The sequence below is a fragment of the Globicephala melas genome, chromosome 1, assembly GCF_963455315.2.
Source record: "Globicephala melas chromosome 1, mGloMel1.2, whole genome shotgun sequence".
Classification (NCBI taxonomy): domain Eukaryota; kingdom Metazoa; phylum Chordata; class Mammalia; order Artiodactyla; family Delphinidae; genus Globicephala; species Globicephala melas.
Window position 1 is genome coordinate 89,035,389 of NC_083314.1, and position 23,902 is coordinate 89,059,290.

The 23,902-nt window shown below is 36.0% G+C and overlaps 1 protein-coding gene and 1 non-coding gene across 5 annotated transcripts in view; one reads left to right on the forward strand and one right to left on the reverse strand.

Moving 5' to 3' along the window:
- Positions 1–23,902, forward strand: part of LOC115859756 (monocarboxylate transporter 1-like) — a 37,059-nt gene that overhangs the window by 7,081 nt on the left and 6,076 nt on the right. For 2 of the 4 annotated variants that reach the window (XM_030869064.2, XM_060301202.1), the window contains exons 2-3: positions 19,838–20,098; positions 21,124–21,267. In XM_030869064.2, coding sequence (XP_030724924.1) covers positions 19,882–20,098; positions 21,124–21,267 — 361 coding nt within the window. In that variant the 5' untranslated portion in view covers positions 19,838–19,881. Of the gene's footprint in view, positions 1–16,257; positions 16,411–19,837; positions 20,099–20,555; positions 20,582–21,123; positions 21,268–23,902 lie in introns of those variants that run through there. The other 2 variants (XM_060301205.1, XM_060301212.1) reach the window with 2 other exon arrangements.
- On the reverse strand, positions 1,910–2,016 carry LOC115859960 (U6 spliceosomal RNA). The gene has a single exon (XR_004042278.2). It is a non-coding gene; the product is annotated as a U6 spliceosomal RNA (small nuclear RNA).

The window sequence follows — 23,902 nt, forward strand, 5'->3', positions numbered from 1 at the left end:
CTTTGATCTGTTGCTATACGCACTCTGCCCAAGACAACATCAAGTTTCTCAAGCTTTGCTTCCCAGCCTATGAAAAGTTGGGCACAGGGCCACCTGTAACCTTCTAATCTTTAAACTCTTTTAAACTTTTTTCCCTCTTCCTTTGACTCATCCTGAGTTCTACCCCATTCTTGATTCTCCGTGACTTTGTCCATAGAAATTCCATTTTCTCCTCAAATCCTACCTATCCCTTGTCTCCATTGTATTTTTTAAAAATATTTATTTATTTAGGCTGTGCCAGGTCTTAGTTGCAGCACATGGGATCTTTTAGTTGCAGCATGTGGACTCTTAGTTGTGGCATGCAGACTTCTTACTTGCGGCATGGATGTGGGATCTAGTTCCCCAGCCAGGGATCAAACCCAGGGCCCCTGCATTGGGAGCATGGAGTCTTCCCCACTGGACCACCAGGGAAGTCCCTCCACTGTATTTTTTTTATTTTGCGGTACGCGGGCCTCTCACTATTGTGGCCTCTCCCGTTGCGGAGCACAGGCTCCGGATGCGCAGGCTCAGCGGCCATGGCTCACGGGCCCAGCCGCTCCGCGGCATGTGGGATCTTCCTGGATCGGGGCACGAACCCGTGTCCCCTGCATCTGCAGGCAGACTCTCAACCACTGCGCCACCAGGGAAGCCCTCCACTGTAATTTTTGTATTATGTGAATCTTTACACTTGTATTATTTTTGCTTACTTTCTCTCCTCTATTGTAAGTTTCTAAGGTAGTAGCTGTCTTTGAAGTTCCCATATGCATAGTTAAATGGAACAGTGTGTCTTGAGCAACTTTTTGGCTAATTACTGTGACCCATGGAATTCTCTCTTCTTGTGGATCCAGTAATATCAGTTACATTATTTAAATTAGCCCCAAACCTTGTCTTCAGTAATTCCCTCTAAGGTGTAGGCCTTTGTCATGCCAATTGCCAGTAACCCCTCTAGAGGTTGATGATTCAGATTTAGGATGCAAATTAGAAATGCACAATTTTACCTCACTCTGTTGTGATTGCACCTTGCTGATGTTTGTCATTTTTCATATAGAAAACAGCCCCCTAAGGGGAGCAGATTAACAATTTACTGTATTTTTTTAGGAAAGTGAAATAGATTGTTGAAATTATTTTAAGTGTATTATAAAGTGATTTTTGTTTTACTGACAGTATATTCTAGGACTTACATCGTCAGCATTTAAAGACTTAAGTTTAACCTATAATCGTATTTTGAGATAACAAAATTTCATTTTTGATAATTTTTTAGTGTCCAGAAATGCCCTTTAAAACAACTTTGCAGGGCTTCCCTGGTGGCACAGTGGTTGAGAGTACACCTGCCGTTGCAGGGGACACAGGTTCGTGCCCTGGCCCAGGAAAATCCCACATGCCGCGGAGCAGATAGGCCCGTGAGCCATGGCCGCTAGGCCTGCGCATCCGGAGCCTGTGCTCCGCAACGGGAGAGGCCACAACAGTGAGAGGCCCGAGTACCGCAAAACAAAAACAACTTTGCAAATAACTATTTATCTGTGCTTAGTGTAAGTAATGCTTATGTTAGACAAACAATACTTAATTTATTAGTCTTTTGTGGATTATCAGGTACTTTACAAAAACAACTTTGTTACTTCTTTGAAGTAGTGGGCTCAGATGTAGTAGTAATAATGATGTTCAGACTCATGATGGACATTACACAATTATGTATACAGGAAAGAAAAAGGAGACAAATGTAATTGTCTTGAATTTGGGATGAAAAATATATTTTTTAACATCTTTATTGGAGTATAATTACTTTACAATGGTGTGTTAGTTTCTGCTTTATAACAAAGTGAATCAGCTATACGTATACATATACCCCCATATCGCCTCCCTCTTGCTTCTCCCTCCCACCTTCCTATCCCACAAACATATGGAATGCTTCATGAATTTGTGTGTCATCCTTGCGCCGGGGCCATGCTAATCTTCTCTGTATCATTCCAATGTTAGTATATATGCTGCTGAAGCAAGCATTGGGATGAAAACTTTAAGAATGATGAGTAAAGCATAGAGGTAAAATTCTAGTCTTTATTCATAAAAACCTAGAGATACTTTTACATAAAACCAACTATAAAACTATTAAAAATTATGAAGCTGATTATAGTGTTAAATATTTCAGTGAGCAGTTCAAGTCATACTTTTTTTTTTTTTTCAAGAAAAGGAAGAACAACTTTCTCTGCTGTCTTCCTCCTTGTGACTACTTATTTTCCCAACTTGGCCTCAAAGAACTAGGTGTGAAGTAGATACCAGCAGTGGTATACTAGCATTTCTATTCAAAAGGAGTAATGTAGATGACCATAACCCTAACTCCATACCTGTTTGTTTATTATTTTAACGTAGTCAGTACATTTGTGCTTCAAACCCTGGGACAAAATCAGTCATATATTAATAAATAAAAATAGTGTATTTAGGTTTTGGAGAGTCTACTTTGGATTGCAGAAAACAATGTTTATAGATTATAGTCTAGATTATAATCTGGAATTCTACTGAGCAAAACTCTCCTGTATAGTGTAAAGGACTTCAAAGGACACAGTCTCTAACTTCCGTTTCTTCACTATTACCTCAGATTTTTATGTCCTTTCTAAAATGTGAAGAAAATTGGTATTTAGAAATCATGCCAAAATAAAAAATTTCAAATAACAAAGACAGGAATTTGGTAATTTGGCAGAATTGTGTTGAGTCCACCTCTGGGTTTTGAATTTTTTTATCCATAATTTTTCTTTTGAATGCTCGTATTTTATTTCCTTTCTTCTTCTCTCTGAATCTTTTTCTTCCTGAAGACACTTGCAGTTTTAAATTTAATTTTGACACTGTGGAATAAAGTTTTTAATATAAGACAGTGTTATTATTAAAACTGATGAAACAGTTCTTCGTGACCAAAAATTGTGACCTTAAAAAGCAAATTGTGGGAGTTCCCTGGTGGTCTAGTGGTTAGGACTCGGTGCTTTCACTGCTGTGGCCCGGGTTCAATCCCTGGTTGTGGAACTGAGATCCCATAAGCCAAGAGGCATGTCCAAAAATATATAAATAAACAAACAAATAAATAAATAAAAGAAATTGTGAGAAACCATAACCGGCAACTAAGCTCAAAGTTTAATCACATTCAGTAAGTATTATATTAGCTGTTCCAACTGCATCAAACAGCTCTACTATCACGGAGTATGTATGTAAATTTAAGTGTAAATATTCTGAGATTAATTAACCTTTAATGTTTATTTTACTCTTAATTCAGAAAAAAATTTGTGAAATTCATGCCATGGAGCATTCCTATTTAACCTCAGAACCCAGATTGTTTCCTTTGAACTGAGATGTTGCAGCTTCTATTAACTCAAATGGAAATTTTAGAAATCTTGGAGATATTTTTATTATCCTACCTTCAGCATACATAGGTGAAATGTTCTGGGACAGGTAATCTTCATTTTCAAGTGGTGGTATGGAATTATTTTGCAAATCCTCAGCTTCATATGTACCCTGAACTTAGAATGAGCTCTCCTAAGATGAGACTGGATGCCTCAGGACTTCTTTAACTGACTCATTTCATGCAAATCCCCTTCTCCATCATTTTTAAAAAATTTCTTATTGAAGTATAGTTGATTTTCAATATTGTGTTTCAGGTCTATAGCAAAGTGATTCATATACTGTGTGTATGTGTGTGTGTGTGTGTGTGTGTGTGTGTGTATATATATATATATATATATATACTTTTTCAGATTCTTTTCCATTATAGCTTATTACAAGATACTGAATATAGTTCCCTATGCTATACAGTAAGTCCTTGTTTATCTATTCCCTTCTTCTTTACAAAAGAAAGACTACCTCACTCATCCCTGTTCTTACTCTGGTGTGCTGTTCCATGCTATAAAAATCTCTGGGGAACAATCCAAACAAAGGGAAAAACCCAGAATGCATAGCTCCAGAGAGAGAATTTTGAAGGAGACAGGAATAGGTGGTAACAGGAATGTTTTTCAACTCACTGCTTTGAATTTGTAGGGAAGAAAAACTTTCCCCTTCTTACCTTCTAAGCTCTGTGGTTGGTCTAATAATTAAATAATAATTAAATTGACATAAGGCAGATTAACAGCAGAAAAACATTTAATTTCGTACATATGCGAGCCCATAAAAATATAACACTTGAGACTTCCCTGGTGGCGCAGTGGTTAAGAATCTGCCTCCCAATGCAGGGGACGTGGGTTCGACCCCTGGTCCAGGAAGATCCCACATGCCGTGGAGCAGCTAAGCCCGTGCACCACAACTACTGAGCCTGTGCTCTAGAGCCTGCGAGCCACAGCTACTGAGGCCACGTGCCACAACTAATGAAGCCTGCGTGCCTAGAGCCTGTGCTCCACAACAAGAGAATCCACCGCAACGAAGAGTAGCTCCCACTTGGAGCAACTAGAGAAAGCCTGTGTGCAGCAACAAAGACCCAATGCAGTCAAAAATAAAAAAGCTAAATAAATAAATTTACTGAAAAAAAATATGACACTCAAAGAAGTAACCTAAGCAGGAAGCTTTTATACCTTTTAGACAAGGAAACAATACATTTGTGAAGAATTGACAAGACAAAGCATTTGGGCTTGGGTGGCATATTAGTGAAGAAGTAACAAGGTTTGTTTATATAGCCTTCTCGGCCCTAAACTCACTATCTCTGATAATAAGGATGCCTGCTATTCTCCTGATACTGGGAGAGTAACTTTCGAATGGGAGATTTATTTCCTGCTATCGGGGACAAAGGAGGTCAGAGTGTCCATCTTGTACCGGCTGTTTCTTAAGTTACTTTAATTCAAAATAAACAATATGCCAAATGGCATATTTTGGGGTGGCATATTCTATTCCCTTTCAAATTCAAGTGAGGTCACACCTTTTCTGATAGTGAGGACTGGCCAGTTATATAGTGGCCATTTTCCGTAAACTGAATGAGCCGAAGTGCCAAGGTTTTGACAACGATATATTTAATGCACATATAACACAATATATAATATGCCAGAAATCACATATTTGCAACTATCAAACTTATACAGTTTAATAGTCAATGTGTAAGGAAGTACAGTTTCCAGAGTTCATTTTGGGGCAAAATTGTTGAAGACCACAGGCTTGGGAGTCACTTGTACACACACTTAGTTCCTTTCAAAGTAAATCTAAGAGATTAAGAGAGGGTATAAGGGTATAATTCAGGACATTATATCAGCAAAGAATTTTGCTTGATTTTTTTTTTCTTTCTTACACCAAATGTGATTCTTATAAAAAGCCTGTAGTTGTGGAAGAGAATTAATTTGGTAGCTCTATCTAAAAGACCCCAGGCAAAGGACACTATGAGATGTGACAGTATTTTCCAGAGCAAAAGCAGAAACTACGCTAGGGACCAAATTCCGGCGTCAGAACCAACCAGGAGCAACAGAGACCTTTACCAAGGATGAATCATGCTTTGGGAGATGAGGGCCCAGTGGCATTGGGGAAACTTTGAAATGGCTCTTACATCAATCATATCTCTTCTGCAGGTGAAATGTACTATATGTCCTATACTCACTTGAGGACTTTCACTTATCCTTGTTTGTCTCTGTCGGTGAATGGGAATGGGTGGAAAATTGTATTTCTAATAATTTCATGGTATAATCTTACCCATTCTGATGAATAGTCAAAATAAATGGAAACCTCTGAAGGAGATGAATCTGTAATTGCTACCAGGCCATAAGAATAATGGTGCTTTCATGTTCTGATTTGATTCCATCAATTTCTGGGCTTGAGCAGCTACTTAGAAAGTTGTAAATGTTAGGAGGAGTTATCTGGGCTATTTATGCCAAATCACTTTAAAGGACTTGAAACAATCTGATTGTGTCTGAGCTCCGGTAAACAGAACTATCCTAGTGGAACTTGCTGGCCCTGGTCATATCCCAGTCCTGTTTATCTGACCAGGAGACCCTGGGGAAGTTTGGAACAAGGCCAGAGTCTCTTAAGGAACATTGTTGAAGAAGTCTCAGATCCTTCTGGAGGAAAAGGAGGAGTCTGAAAAGTTTGCCCAGGCTCCTGCTTTTTGTGGTGGCATTGCCTTGGGTGTGTGTGTGTGTGTGTGTGTGTGTGTGTGTGTATTTGTTTAAATGAGATTATAAAATATGTCTTAGATATTTGTGTTCATGTGCATATATTGTTAGGGATAACTAGTTCTGTAGGAGAATTTTTTATATCTTGTATTTGTTTTAAAATGACAATCTAAAATAGATAAAGTATTTTCTGGATATTGTGGATGACCATTGTTTTAAAAGGAAAGTACTTTGCATTTGTATTTGATTAAAATTAATACAGGTACCAAATAGTATGGATTTAATGATGCAGGCTAGTGAAGAATATGGATGAATACTTAATATTTAAATGATAGTTTTATACAAATGTAGACCAGATGATTTTATGGCATACTCTAAACTATGTAAAAACAAATTCAATATTAGTTTAAATAGAGAAAAAGTATATAATAGGATAAACATATTCACTATGACAGCACTAATCTGATCACAGCATTAATTTATAATTAATTATAAATTACAATTATATAATTATAAATTAACGTTTGTAGTGCTTTTGTTTAGTATTACTATATCTAATATGTACATATGTAAGTAACATTACAAATAAAATAATTTTATCAACCCAGCGATCCAGAAGAATTTTTATCTTTCCTCTTTTAAAGAGGGTCTGTACATTAAAGTACATGTGTTTTGGAACCAGACTCACTTGAATTTGGATATGGGCTGTATTGTTTAACAACTTTAGGCACATCTTCACCAATTAAATGGGGCTTCATTTAATTTTCCAAATAATATATTTGCCTGGTATCTGCCAGAACCTATTCTAGATAATGGAAGTATATCATTGAACACAATAGATATGGTGTCTGTTCACAAGAGCATACACAGTTTAATGGGAGAGCCGGGCAAACAAATTATACTACAATGTAGGTGTTATGATAGAAGTAAGACTGGGGTTCTATGGGTCCACATAGCAGAGATGACAAGCCTGCCCCTGGCAGTTCAGGAGAAATGAGACCTGAAAGACAAATAGCAGTTAGCCAAGTGATGGGAGAGCCAGACCTAGGCACAAGGAACAGAAACGTGCAAAAGGCAGAGGATGAGAGAGGATGGCACTTTGAAGAAGTTCAAGTACTCCGTTAAGCCTGGGGCGTAGTGTGTGATGGAAATCAGGAGGAGATAAAGTTGAAGAGGCAAAAATGGTGAGATTAGAACAGGTTTTGAATGCTTTGATAAATTATTCTGAGGGTGATATATCTGGAGCCATAGAAGAATTTTAAGAAAAAGAGCAAAATGACCAGGCTTTACTTTCAGAAGATCACTTGGACTGCAGTGTGGAGAATGAAAAAGGGAGACCAAAAGGTGGAAAGTAGGGAAACCAGTTAGGAGGCTATTGCATTAACCCATGGGAGATTGGTGACCTGATCTAAGGTACAGTGGCTGTGAGGGTAGAGAGGAGGACAAATACAGAGCTATTCAGATTGATTAGATATGGGACATGATGGCAAATGAGAGAAGGTTGACGCCCAGATTCTGGACTGGCTAGCTGGAACTATGCGATTGAGTCATCACATAGATGATAAGGAAACCACTGGAACAGATAAGCTCTCAGTTTGCATTGTTAATTTAGGGCAGCTTGTGTGTAGTACATGTTTAAGGATCCATTTTCCCTTCTGGCTATATCGGCATCCTCTTTTATTTGTTCATCAAATATTTGTTGAGTATCTATTATTACATGCCAAAGGGCTAGAGATATATCACTATAAAAAGTCCCTGTTTTCATGCAGCTTATTTTTTGGTGTGGAGAGACTGACAACAATAAGAGGTAATGTGGTCTAGTAGTTAAAAGCACAAACTTGTGAGCCATTCTGATTACGTTTGAATCCCAGCTCTGCCATGTCCTGAATAAGTTACTTAACCTTTCCGTTCTCAGTTTGCTCAACTCTAAATTGGGAATAGTAATAGTACTTACTTCATAGGGTTGTTAGAGCATTAAATTAATCAAGTAAAGTGCTTAATCTAATGCCTGCTGCATAGAAAGCACTATATGAGTATTTGCTGTTATTTTATATATTTTATTTTATATATTCTTTTAGATAGGTACCATGGAGAAAAACAAAGCAACGTAAGGAGTGGGAAGTGGGAGGTTGATCTAGGATTGATCTAGGATGGTCCAGAAAAGGCTCCCTGATATGGGAACATTTGAACAAAGATTTCATTGAAGTGATATCTGGGTTAACAAAATTCTAGGCAGTGATAAACGTAAATTCAGAAACCCTGAAGGGCAAGTGTGATTGACATCCTTAAAGATAGTAAGAAGGCCAGTATAGCTGGAGTGGTATAAGCCTGGAGGGACAAAAGTAGGAGATGAAGTTAGGATAAATTATATAGGCCTTTGTAGCATTTAAAAACTCTGGCTTTCTATTCTATCTGTTCTGTGACTGGACCCCAGGCTTCAGAATTAGGCATATGAAATAGATCCAGCCAGTCAAGGCTCACACAGTGATTAGACCTGACCAAACCAACTATTTACTTAAAGCTAATTATGTTGCCAAAGTGAACATTCTAGGAATTCTGTTGCCTGGAACGAAGCTGGGATCTTATGGAAAGTATGTAGCCTTGGAGTTACTGGCAATCTTCTTGCCTCAATGAGTTGAGGACCTGCTTGAAAGTGAAATCAACACAGAAGAAAGTAGAACTATAAATAGGGAAATATCTCTGACCAGATCATTTGGTCCTTGGATCAGGCTGTGCCTAAAGCCAGAATCACTGCCTTAGATTTCTTGGTTACATGAGCCAAAAACATTTTCTTTTTGGTCAAGTCAGATTGAGTTAAGTTTTTGGTCACTTGCCAACCTGATTAACATAAAATAGGCAGAAGAAATGGAGTAACTGAATCAAACTGAAAAGGAGTGAATGGCCTGCAAGAAAGGAAGACAATCCAGAGAGAAGATACAAAAGAAATAACTTGAGAGTGCACTTTCAACAATTTGAACAATGAATGAAGAAATTAATGTCCAGGCAAGGACACAAGAAGCTTGTCAGATAAGCCTGGTGAAAGTATCTAGCACAAAATAGATAATTAAAAAATAGTATCTATAATGGTAATAGCTTCCATTATCTGCCACTAAATTATAAATTCTTTGGGAGCAGGAAACATATTTCAGTTTTTATTGCTTTTAGTAAACTAAAGTTGTCACTCAGATATTTGAATTGAATTTACTTTGTGCTGTGCCTTGCATACTTGGGCTAGTAATTGGGAGGTAAGCCTGGGATCAGCAGCAAAGGAAAACTAACCTTAGCTCCCACATTAAGCCAGGAATCCTGGCTAAAATCATCCAGGTCCATAGCATTCCTAGCTTCTGGGAGATGCAATTTTTTTTTTCTGGAAGAAAGTACCCTCAGTTTAGGCCTTCAAGTTTCTCAGAGATTAAGATCAACCACCTAAGTTCATAAGCATTACCAAAAGAACGACATGGAAAAATTGAGAAACACATCGTCATTAGGAGATTTCAACATACTTCTCTTCAATTATTGATAGATGAAGCAGAAAATAGAAAACTAGTAAAGATTTAGAAGATTTGAAAAAACAAAAGTTTGATTCAACAAATAAATAATTCAAACCAACAACTAGAAAATGTATATTCTTTTCAAGCATACATGAAATATTTTCAAAAATTAATATACCAGCCCATAAATGCCAGTCTTATAAAATATCAAAAAATTGAATTGTACCAACCTTGTCATCTTACCACAGTGTTGTTAAGTATAAGTCACTAAAGTTAAACAAAAGATTTCCTTTGGAGAGCTAAAAACCCCTGAATAACTCTGGGTCAAAGAAGAAGGCACAGTGGAAATTTTTAAAACACTTGGAACAAACAATAGTAAAAATACTGTATATAAAACTACATAGAATGCAGTAAAGGTGATAAATAGAGGGAAATTTGTAGTCTTAAATGCTCATATTAGAAAAATATTAGGGCTAAAAATTAATCAGCTAAGTAGCCATCTTATGTTTGAAAAGGAATAGAATAAATTCCAAATATGTAGGAATACAAATGATGATAAAAAATAGTAACAGAAATCAATGAAATAAGGGGAAAGTATAATAAAATATAGATAAAACTGAGAATGTTCTTTTTTATGGGTATGCTATTAACATTTAAATTTTACCATCAATCAAGTATATGCTGGCCATATGTTCAGATTTTTGAAAAAGATAAATGGACAGCTTTAAGGGTCCAATATATTAAACACTGAACAATATATTCAACAATTAAGAAACATCTAGGGGGTGATATAACTAAAAATACTAGCACAAGTATAGGGCCAAGCCCTGCAATTGGAGGAAAAATCTGTTCAGGACAGAGAGGTTCTTGTGAAAATGTTCTTTGAAGAAAACTTATAAGATAGATAAATTCCTGAGATTAAAGGGGGAAAAAGAAGGCACAAATATCAATGATAAAGAGGATATACCTATACTCATAAAGAGATTAAAATATAAAAATTCTATGCCAGTAATTTGAAAACTTTGACAAAATGGAAAAAGCTATAGAAAAATACCCTAAAAAGACAGACTCAAAATGCAATAGAAGGAATGAATAAACCTATAATTGTTAAGAAAATTGAAGGAGGTGATATGAAATCTTCCAAAAAGAAAATAAAGTGCCCAAATAGTATTACCAGTAAATTCTACCAAACTTACAAAGACTAGATCATTCTAGTCTTATATAATCTCTCCTTGAGAGGAGGAAAAAAGAGAACATCTCCTAACTCACTTTATGACTCTAATGTAAAACTGATATTGAGGGACTTCCCTGGTGGCGCAGTGGTTAAGAATCTGCCTGCCAATGCAGGGGACATGGGTTCAAGCCCTGGTCTGGGAAGATCCCACATGCCGCGTAGCAGCTAAGTCCATGTGCCACAACTACTGAGCCTGCACTCCAGAGCTCTCGAGCCACAACTACTGAGCCTGTGTGCCACAGCTATTGAAGCCCGTGCGCCTAGAGCACATGCTCCGCAACAAGAGAAGCCACCGCGTGAGAAACCCGTGCACCACAGCGAAGAGCAGCCCTCGCTCACCGCATCTAGAGAAAGCCTGCATGCAGCAACAAAGACCCAACACAGCCAAAAAAATTAAATTAATTAATTAATTAATTTAAAAAAACTGATATTGAAATCAGAGAAGGACAATATGAAAAGGGAAAATTATATTTCCAAATACTTTATGGACACATTTCAAAAAATCCAAACAAAATATTAACAAATTTAACTTAGAAATGTATTAAAAAGATGTATATTGTGACAAAGTTGGGGATATTCTTCAAGGATGAATTCATCCTTGAATTCGTAGGAATTCAAGGGTGGTTTAATATTTAAAAGATCTATTAATGTTACTCAGTACTTGTACAGATGAAAGAAGAAATGCCTTGTGAAGGTATTATGAAAAAAAAACAAAACCTGAATTCAATGGTCAATGGATTTAAAATAAATTCTTAATGAACTAGGAATAAAACTTTCTAAATCTGATAATGTATCTGCCAAACTCTGGAGTAAATACTTTTCTTGATGATGAAACACTATATACATTATTTTACTTATTAAGTAAGATGAGGGTTATTTCAGCACAAGCACTGCGATACCATGAAAATCTATCTGAAAACTGAGACAACTACTAAGTGACTAATGAGCTGGTAGCATATACAACGTGGATACGCTGGCACAGGAATGATGCACGTCCCAGGCAGGCAGGAGTGGGATGGTGTGAGATTTATCATGCTTCTCAGCACAGCATGCAATTTAAAACTTATCAATTGTTTATTTCTGGAATTTTCCACTTAATATTTTCAGACCACAGTTGACCATGGGTAACTGAAACTGCAGAAAGCAAAACTGCAGATAAAGGGGGACTACTGTATACAAAAATCAATTGTAGTGGTACTTCTGGGATGGTGGGGTAAGGTCCTCTGAAATTCTGCTCTTTCATAAGAGCAATAAGAACATTGGCAAAAAAAAAAATCAACTTTTCAAAACTCAAAATTAACCAGAGGCTTGCAATAATCCAAAGAGAATATATTCAAGAAACAACTGAATCTCAGAACAGCAAGATTTGTGGTGGTTTTTTTTAAAATTAATTAATTTATATTTTATTTTTGGCTGCATTGGGTCTTTGTTGCTGCACACGGGCTTTCTCTAGTTGCGGTGAGTGGGGGCTACTTTTTGTTGCAGAGCATGGGCTCTAGGCATGTGGGCTCAGTAGTTGTGGCTCAAGGACTCTATAGAGCGCAGGCTCAGTAGTTGTGATGCATGGTCTTAGTTGCCCCATAGCATGTGGGATCTTCCTGGACCAGGGCTCGAACCCATGTCCGCTGCATTGGCAGGTGGATTCTTAACCACTGTGTCACCAGGGAAGTCTGATTTGTGGTGTTTTAACATGATCTATTCCAGTTCTCATCTCCCCAACTCTAGTAGAATTGAAACAAAAAACCTTACAATAATAGTAGCCATGAAAATCAGCAGTGTAGTAACCACTGGTGGGGGCAGAATTGTTTGGAATCTTCAAAAAACCTCATTCTTAGAGAATTATCATTATTCAACATGTCTGACAGTTTCCTCGAAACCCCCACTCACAGGGCTTGTCTTTCTTTGACCTGATTCAGAGCTTGCTCAGTGCAAACAGCTTTCTCCCCAGGACATTTGTTGAAAACAATCAGGGGCAATTATTTCAAATCTCAGCTGCCTGAGTTGGAAAAACAATTGGGGCAAACAAAAAGCTGACCAAACACTTCAAAGCAAAAACTGGGAAGTGAGATGTCCATAGAGGGCTTTGAAAAGCTCTGACATATTCCCAGGATGCTAGAAGGTCATGCACATGTGCACACTCTGCCCATGCTCAGGAAATACCTGAGAAGGCCTGAATCTCTCTCCTCTGACTGAACTTGAAGCTCTATACAAGCAGGAATTGAAAGCTAAGGCAGAAGTGTAAGCTGCCTGCTGGAGAATTGAAAGCATGCCTAAACATACACATAATACCCTTTGGTGAAGCCTGGGAGATATACTGATTCAAGGCATTTTAAGGAAATTTTTGTCTAATCATTGGCTGATCTCTAAGCTAACCAAGCAAGATTTCAATAGCCACATATGACAAAAAATACAAACTTCACAGAATTTATTTAGGAAATTCATTAAGCAAACAAAAGGCAATAGGAGTAGTATCAACATGAACAACCAATAGCAATAACAACTAGCCCTGGGGAGGGAATCTGATTTCCACAGTTGCCACATGGTATTATTTTATATTTTTAAATTAATTTTTATTGGAGTATAGTTGCTTTACAATGTTGTGTTAGTTTCTACTGTACAGCAAAGTGAATCAGCTATACGTATACATATATCCGCTCCTTTTTGGATTTCCTTCCCTTTTAGGTCACCACGGAGCACTGAGTAGAGTTCCCTGAGCTATACAGTAGGTTCTCATGAGTTACCTATTTTATACATAGTTTCAATAGGGTACATATGTCAATCCCAATCTCCCAATTCATCCCACCCCTGCTTCCTCCCTTCGTGTCCATACATTTGTTCTCTACTTCTGTGTCTCTATTTCTGTTTTGCAAATAAGATCATCTATACCATTTTTCTATATTCCACATATACGTGTTAATATATGATATTTGTTTTTCTCTTCTGACTTACTCTGTATGACAGTCTCTAGGTCCATCCACGTCTCTACAAATGACCCAATTTCGTTCCTTCTTATGGCTGAGTAATATTCCATTGCATATATGTACCACATCTTTATCCATTCTTCTGTTGATGGACATTTAGGTTGCTTCCATGTCCTGGCTATTGTAAATAGTGCTGCAATGAACATTGGGGTGCAGCCACATCATATTATTTTAAATGTCCAGTTTTCAACAACAAAAAAAAACAAAAACAACAAAATATGTGATGCACAAAGAAACTGGAAAGTATGGTCTATACACAGAAAAGTCATTTAATGAAACTATCCCCAAGGAAGCCTAGACATTGGACTTACTAGACAGAGGCTTTAATTTAGGTATTATAAATTTTTTCAAAGAATTAAAGAAAACTATGTCTAAAGAACTAAAAGAAATTATGAGAACAATGTCTCACCAAATAGAGAATATTTATAAGAGATAGTTATTACAAAAAAGAAGAGCCAAATAGAAATTCTGGAGCTGAAGAGTACAATAACTGAATGAAAAATCTGTAAGAGGGGCTCAAAAGCAGACTTGAGCTGGCAGAAGAATCAGTAAACCTGAATATAGGTCAATTGAGGTTATCAAATCTAAGGGAAAAAAGAAAAATGAATGAAAAATAAATAGAACTTCAGAGACAAAGACAAAGAGAGAATCTTGAAAGCAACAAGAGAGAAGCAACTCATCACAAACGAAGTATACTCAATAAGAGTAACAGCTGATTTTTCTTTAGAGACCATAGAAGCCAGAAAGCAATGGGACAAAATACCCAAAGTGCTGAAAGAAAGACTGTCAACCCAGAATTCTATATCCAGCAAAATTATCCTTCAAAATGAAAGGGAGATTAAGACATTCCCAGATAAAAACTGAGAGAATTTGTTGCCAGCAGGCATTCCCTACAAGAAATACCAAAGAGTGTCCTTCGGGCTGAATTGAAAGGACACTACACAGTAACTTGAATCCACATGGGAAAAAGTAAAGAACACCAGTAAAGGTAACTACGTAGGTAAATATACAATAAGACAGTATGAATGTATTTTTTTCTTTGTAAACATTTTTTTCCCCTTCTACCCGATTTAAAAGCAATAATTATACAATTTTTAATGGGCTTATAGTGTATAAAGATGTAATTTGTAAGACAATAGTGTGAAGGAGGAAACTGTACAGGAGCAAAGTTTTACTATTGCAATTAAATTGGTATTAAACTATACTAGACTGTTTTAAGTTAAGATGTTAATCGTAATCCACAGGACAACCACTAAGAAAATAACAAAAAACATAGTAAAAGAAACAGCGAGGTAATTAAAGGGGCACACCAAAAATATCTATTTAACATAAAAGAAGGCAGTGATGGAGGAAAAGAAAAACAAAAAAGACATAAGACAGAGAAAACAAATAGTAAAACAGCAGACCTAAGTCCTACCTTATCAGTAATTAAATTAAATCTAAATAGATTAAGCACTTGAATCAAAAAGCAGTGATTGGCAAATTGGATCCAACCCTATGCTGTCTACAAGAGGCACATTATAGATTCAAAGACACAAATTGTTTTAGAGTATACAGATGAAAAAATAATATGCCATGCAGACAGTAACCAAAGAAACCTAGGCAAAATAGACTTGAAGATGAAATTGTTTTTAGACACAAAGACATTTTATAATGATAAAAGTTCAATCCATTATGAAGACATAACAATTATAAACATATATACACCTAACCACAGAGCCCCAAAATAGATGAAGCCAAAACTGATGGAAATAGAGAAATAGACAATTCAATAACAATACTTGAAGATTTCAACAGAACTTCAATAAAATAATTAGGCAGAAAATCAACCAGGAAATAGAAGACTTGAACAACCAAGTATGTACCAAGTATAAACCAAATAAATCTAACAAACATCTGTAGAACATTTTACCCAACAACAACAGAATACACATTCTTCTCAAGTACACATGGAACATTTTCCAGGATAGACCATCTATTAGGCCATAAAACAAGTCTCAGTACATTTGAAAGGACTGAGTATGTTCTCTGATCATAATGAAAAAAAATCAGAAATGAACAACAAAAGAAAATTTGGCAAATGAGCAAATATGTGGAAATTAACAACACATTCCTAAATAACCAATGGTTCAAAGAATAAATTATAAAGGAAATTAGAAAACACATTGAGATGAATGAAAACAAATTACAAAATACCAAAATTTCTGTAATACAGCTAAAACAGTGACTAGCAGGAAATTTATAGCTGTATACATCTATATTTAAAAAGAAAAAAATCTCAAATCAATAACTGAAACTTTTGGGACTTCTCTGGCAGCACAGTGGTTAAGAATCCACCTGCCAATGCAGGGGACACAGGTTTGATCCCTGGTCCGGGAAGATCCCACATGCTGCGGAGCAGCTAAGCCTGTGTGCTACAACTACTGAGCCTGTTCTCTAGAGCCCGCGTGCCACAACTACTGAGCACACATGCCACAACTACTGAAGCCCGCATGCCTACAGCCCATGCTCTGCAACAAGAGAAGCCACCACAATGAGAAGCCCATGCACCACAATGAAGAGTAGCCCCTGCTCGATGCAACTAGAGAAGGCCCACACGCAGCAACGAAGACCCAGCACAACCAAAAGTAAATAAGTTAAAATAAAATTTAATTTAATTTAATTTCCATCCTGTTGGGAAGAAGTCTCTAAAAAAAATAAATAACTGAAACTTTTACCATAAGAAACAAGAAAAAAAGGGTAAATTAAATGCAAAGTTAATACAGGGAAGGAAATAATGAAGATTAGAACAGAAATAAATGAACTAGAAAGTACAAAAAAATAAAGAAAATCAATAAAACCAAAAGTTTGGTTCTTTGAAAAAATCAGTAAAATTGACAAACTTTAGACTAACCAAGAAAAGAGATAGAGAACTCAAATTACTAAAATCAGAACTGGAAGAGGATACATTATGTATAGTGAAGAATTAACCTTACCAATAGAGAGGTTTGGCCTTTGTCCTTGGCTACTGGAATATGATCTCTAGGTCTCTGAAGAGTCCTGCCTGATAGGAGTGTCTTTGTTTGCTGGGCCCTTTAGCTATATTGTCTTATTTCCAATCTCTGAAAGATAAAGTATTAGCCCCTGGTAAGGGCTCTAGTAAGGGCTGGAGACTAAAGGTTAGCACTCACGTGAGCAGTATGTGATCAGGCCCTACTAAATTCTAGACACCAAAAGCTTAGATGAGTTTCCCCGGTTGGTGGTACTCTATATTTTCACACATTGTAAGTGGGAGAAGGTAATGCTATCCATGACTCCATGGAAAGAGTATGATCAAAAGCTCCACACTTGAACCTCTCCCAAACTCTGCCCTGTGCATCTCTTCCTGTGGCTGATTTCAACCTGTGTCCTTTCCCTGTAATAAATCGTGAATATAATAGCTTTCAGTGAATTCTGTGAGTCCTGTTGAATTGCCAAAACTCTTTTGGAAACCACCCCACTCCGCACCCCCTGACCCCCACTGCCTAAATTTGCAATTGGTGTTAGAAGTGAAGTCAATTTTGTGGGGCCTGTTCCCTCTAATAGTACTGTTGGTTAAACTCTTCATGTATCACTACTAACCTTGTAAAAATAAAAAGGGATTACAAAGGAATACTCTGAACAATTGCAGACCAACAAATTAGATAACCTAAATGAAATGAACACATTTCTAGAAAGGCACAAACTATCAAATGACTCAAGAAGATATAGACAAGCTGAATATACCTATAGCAAGTAAAAAGATTGACATAATCATCAAAAAACTACCCACAAAGAAAACCTGAAGCCCAGATGGCTTCACTGGTGAATTCTATGAAATATTTAAAGAACTAACACCACTCTTTTACAAGCTCTTCCAAAAAGCAAGAGGAGGGAACACTTCCCAGCTTGTTCTTTAAAGCCAGTATTACCCTGTTACCAAATCCAGACAGACATCACAAGAGAAGAAAACTGCAAACCATTATCCCTGGTAAATATGGACGTAAAAATCCTCAACAGAATATGAGCAAACAGAGTCCAACAACATAAAATGGGTTATATATCATGACAAATTGGGACTTACCTCAGGAGTGAAGGAATTCATAAATGGTTCAACATATAAAAATCAGTCAAACCATACCATATTAATAGAATAAAGGCCCCAAACCACGAGATCATCTTCATAGACACATAACAATTTGCTACAATCCAATATCCTTCGCGATAAAAATACTCAACAACTAGGAATAGAAGGAAGCTTCTCAAACTTAATAAAGGGCATCTATAAAAACCCACAGGTAACATCATACTTAATGGTAAAATACTGAAAACTTCCCTGTAAGGTCAGAAATAAGACAAGGATGTCCACTTTCACCACATGCACTGGAGGTTTTATCCAAGGAAATTAGGCAATGAAAGGAAGATGTAAAACTATCACAGATGACATGATTTTGTAAATAGAAGATCCTAGGGAATCTACACACATATATACATATATATACATAAGTCTATTAGAACTGATAAATGAGCTCAGCAAATTTGCAGGCTGCAAAATTAACATACAAAAATCAATTGTATTTCTAGACACGAGCAATGAAAAATCCAAAAATAAAATTAAGAAAACAGTTCAAATTACCATATCATCAAAAATAATATTCAGGAATAAAATTAATTGCTAATGGGTACAGGGTTTCTTTCTGGGGTGATGAAAATATTCTGATATTAGTGATGATAGTTGTACAGTTTTCTGAATATACTGAAAACCACTGAAATACAAACTTTAAAAGGGTGAATTTTATGATATGTGAATTATATCTCAGTAAAGCTATTATTTAAGCAAATCAATTGTGTCTTTATAAACCAGCAACTAACAGAAAATGATTTTTTTAAAATTACCATCTACAAGAGTAATAAAAGCTACCTTGGAATAAGTCTAACAAAAGTTGTGCATAAAAGTAAATAAATAAATAAATAAATAAAAATAAATAATTAAAAATTTAAAAAAGTTGTGCAAACCCTGGGAATTTTATAATTTTATAAAGCTTTTAGAAACTTTACTTCTATGAAAGTTTTATTTAAAAAACCTACTCTTTTAGCTTCTTAAGCAGAACTCTTCCTAAGAGTTGTTCTTTTTAAATCACTACAGGATCACTTTCTAAATTATATTTGAAGTGTTTAGATTAGTTAGAAGGTGAGTTATTTAAAAGTTGATTTCTATGGATAGGAAGGTAGGATTTGTATTAAAGAGTAAGGAATAGTAAAATATGAAATTGTCATTGTTGACCTGTACAGTATTAATACTGTACTACATCATTCCAGGTAATGTTAGGGTGGCCAGAATGAGTATGATAACATATTGTTGGAAGGTTTATTTTGACATAAAATAGAAGCTGGTTTAAGTAAATCAAAGGAGAACTTAATTTCTCTAAAGTAGACTGGTAAACCTTTTAGCTCTCAACTTCTCCCACCTGCTAGTAATTCATAATCACATTGTATTTCTTTTTCTAACTATGTTTTTCACTAATGCTGGGGCTTAAGAAGAAAAGGGGAAATCTTTGGTTTAAAACTACTAGTCTCTGATATCAGGGTTCATTTTTTAAAAAATATTTTATTTATTTATTTATTTGGTTGCGCCCTGTCAGTTGCGGCAGGCGGGCTCCTTAGTTGTAGCATGCATGTGGGATCTAGCTCCCTGACCAGGGATTGAACCCAGGCCTCCTGCATTGGGAGCATGGAGTCTTAACCACTGCGCCACCAGGGAAGTCCCTCAGGGTTCATTTTGCAGGTTTAAACAGTATTGGTCAGCCATCGTTTAGGAATCTTTCTAGTCACATATTAGTAAAAGAATACCTTAAATCTAAGCAGCTAGATGAAAACCCAACTTTACTGAGCTAACTTTCCAGCCTGTTAAATGAGAATCTAATGCTTGAAATGACCTTTTATTTAGAAAATTGCTATATGCCTTTATTTATTTATGTAATAAATGTAAGGGATTTTATGGGAGTGCTTTGTTATTGACCTACTTGTTATGTACTATTTTAATTTCATACCCTTTAGATATTTGGATTTGAACTGCATTTTAGAATTCATCTTTACTTACAATGCCACCATCAAACGGAGGTCCAGTTGGATACACGCCCCCAGATGGAGGCTGGGGGTGGGCAGTGGTTGTTGGAGCTTTCATTTCCATTGGCTTCTCTTGTGCTTTTGGCAAATCTATTACTGTATTTTACAAAGAAATTGAAGAAATATTTAAAGCCAGCACCAGTGAAGTGTCATGGTTATCTTCCATCACGTTTGCTGTCATGTATGGTGGAGGTAAGTACTCATGACCTGCTCTTTTAACTTTCAATGGGTAGACAAAAGCTCTGTAGTAAGTGCTTTTTGTTCTTGATGCCCTTATCAGTGAGATATTTGAAATGTTAGTTCTTGGAGTTACGTGATTAGAGTCGTGTTTTTCATTGTCTTTAACAATAAAAGCTACATAGAAGCTGTGTGCTCTGTTAGGTCAGTTATAAAATGGTGTCATTATAAAGGATAACTTCCTTTAAAAATGTGTTTTGTGTTGACTGCTGGGTATAGAAAGGTAATTGATGTTTGTATTTTAATCATATACCCTGTAAACTTGCTAAACTCTTGTTGTTTCCAATAGTTTATTGGTAGATTTTCTTTCAAAAATTTTTGATAGACAAATCTTCTGCAAATACTGATAGTTCGGTTTCTTCATTTCCTTACACCTCTTCCCCCCTGTCTTACTGCTGGCTCGGACCTCCAGTATAATGTTGAAGAAAAGTGGTGATGGTAGGCATTCTTGTTTTGTAGTTCTGTTTTGGTTGTGTTGTTGTTTTCTGTGAGAAATAATACATTTTAGCTAGTTTGTAAACATGCCCTTAAGTCAGAAGTTTGATCAGACTTGCTCATAAATCTCATCGTTCATGTGTTTGCTCTAGATGACCATCTAAAAATTTAAAACAAGCAAACTTGCTACATATATGTGGATAATATCCTAGATACATGAAGAATCCTATAAACACTTATAATCAGGGTATTTGCAGCCTCTTCTGCCTTAAAATAATTAGATTATTGTCTTGCATACTTTAGTTAAAACCCATCTAATATGTCCTAGATATATAGAAAATGTGCAATCAATACTATATGTATTCCATTACACAGACCTGTGACTCTGAAATGAAGATAGAAAGTAATATTCCTTGCCACTGTCTTCTGTTTCATCTGTTTATTTTCTGGGGTGGCATCCTGTCATGTTGGTAATGTCATATGCAGGTGTGGATGTGAGGGCTGGGCTTCTCCTCTGTATGAGTAAGCTGTTTGTTCTCTCCTAGGTCCTATCAGCAGTATCCTGGTGAATAAATATGGCAGTCGTCCAGTTATGATTGTTGGCGGCTGCTTGTCAGGCTGTGGCTTGATCACAGCTTCCTTCTGTACCACTGTGCAGGAACTTTACTTGTGTGTCGGAGTCATTGCAGGTGAGTTGCTACTGATGTATTTTCAAGCATTAATTTTTGTGTGGACTATTTATAGCATTAATTTGCCAATTCTTTTGAAAAATGAAAGTTCTTTGTTAGACAAATTACTAGGTCACTATTTTTTAGAGCTGTTGATATGTTAATTTTAAAAAAGCAAGTCTTTAAAGAAAGTTCTGGCACTTAATGGGTGATTATTTTTATTGAATGAATAAATTGAAAGAGATTCTTTCCTTTCTTCCTTTCTTTCTTCCCTTCCTCCCTCTCTTTCTTTCTTTTCTTTTCTTTCTTTTTTTGTCTTAAGAAAGAAGATAGTGGTGATAGGTAAAAAGTTGTTGAAAGGGAGGTCATTAGCTATTCCCACTCATTTCCCATTCTACCCAAGAAGGAATTGGCTCAAATTAGAGAAAGAGAGAATGTCAGATACAAAGCAGTTTCTGATAGAAAAGACAGATACATTTTCAAGGGATAAAGGGCATTCATGAGGAAACCCCCCTTTCTAATAGCTAAATTAAGAAAATAAAATTGCTGAATATAAATACAATTGACACCCATAGCTCTACAGTTCAGAGAAAACTACCATTAATATTTTGACGCCATATCAACTCATTTTTATATGCACACATAGAATTTTTAGAACAAAGAGGGATGACATTAGTGAAGTCAAACAGAGAAAGACAAATATCATATGATATCACTCATATGTGGAATCTAATTTTTTTAAATGCTACAAATGAACTTATTTACTAAACAGAAACAGACTTATAAATATCGAAAACAAACTTATGGTTACCAAAGGGGAAAAGTGGAGGTGGTATAAATCAGGAGCTTGGGATGAACATACACATACTACTATATATAAGATAGATAACCAACGAGCACCTACTTGTAGCACAGGGAACTCTATGCTCAATATTCTGTGATAACCTATAAGAGAAAAGAATCTAAAGGAGAATGAATGTATGTATATGTATGACTGAATCACTTTGCTCTATACCTGAAACTAACACAGCACTGTAAATCAACTATACTCCAATACAGTTAAAAAATTTTTTAAAGAGATGAGATTATGTATGTATAATGTTTGTAACCAATTTTTTCACTTAGTGATACATCATGTATTATACATAGTTTCTCCATCTCAGTAAATATACTTTAGCAGCGATTATTTTTTCATGGGATAGATGGATATACCATAATTTATTTCACCATTCTCTAATTGAAGGACATTTAGATTGTTTATATTTTCACTCTTAATAAACAGTATTTGCATGATAGTGCTTTTGTATGCATCTTTGTGAAAATGATAATTTCCTTTGGATAAATTTTTAGAAGAGCAATTACTGGGAAAAAAGCGTTTTGATATCATTGGCCAAATACTCTTTTGGAAAGGTTATAATAATTTACAGTCCCACCTGCAGGACCTGAGATAATGCCAGTAATGGGTATTATCTTTTTGGATCTATACTTTTACTACATTAATTAAATTTTTAAACATTTAGCTATTTTAGCTCATCTGGATTATTTGAATAACATAAGGAAGGAATAGAACTTTATTTGTTTCCATGTGATTATTCAGCCTGTTCATTATTTCATTTATTAATTCACTCAACAAATACTTATTGAGTCCCTAACTATATGCCAGCACTGGTCCAAGCTCTGTGGGGAGAGCCAACATGACAGGCAAGATTCCCGCTGTTTAGTGGAGGGAAGCAGACAATAAGCAGACCAACAAATAAATGAATAAATAAGAAAAATATTGGGTAGTAATAACTGCTTTGCAAAGACTTAAAACAGAATTTTGATAGAGAAGAATTGAATGGTCCCTAAAGGGAAGGCTTCTCAGAGGTGGTGATTTTAAGTTGAGATCTGAATGAAAGCTAGGAGAAGGCTTTGAGAAAATCTAGAAGAACAGTTACACTTAGCACAAGTAAGAATAGACTGAGATGAGGGCAGGGAGGTAGGTTAGGGCCAAATCATGGGACCCCTTAATCCAGAGTGAAAAGTTATGGACAGGCAGTCATTAGAGAGATCGAAATGTGCAAGCATCCTAACCTGGTTTACCTAGTAGGGAAGCAAGATTGGGAGACCATTTAACAGGTTATTGGGATAGTTACTGTCCCAGCCCCATTAGCTGAAAAATCCATTATTTCCCTATTAATTTAAATGTATCTTTTGGTTCTGTTTCTGGACTTTCTGCCCACTTTTAGTAATCAGTTTTTCTAATTTTGAATAAGTGCCACACTATTCTAATTACTGTAGCTGTACAATATATTTATATATCTGTTAGGGTAGGCCCACCAATTATTTATCCTTTTCCAATAGTTCTAATGCATTTGTTCTTCGGGTGTATTTTAGAGTCATTTTACCTCATTTGAAAAATAAAACACATTGAAATTTTCATGGAAATTTCATTAAATTAATGGATTTACTAAGGTAGTGTTAGCATCTTGACAATGTTGTGTTTTACTATCCAAAAACATTTTCTCTCTCTCTCCCTCCCCCTCCCTCTCTCTTGCTTCCCTTCCTTCTGCCCCTTCTCCTATCTTGCTTTCTGAATTTATAAAATTTATCTTCTCTCCTTTTTGCTTTCAATTCCTCTGGAAAGCTATTCCTCTGGAAAGCTAAAATTATGAAA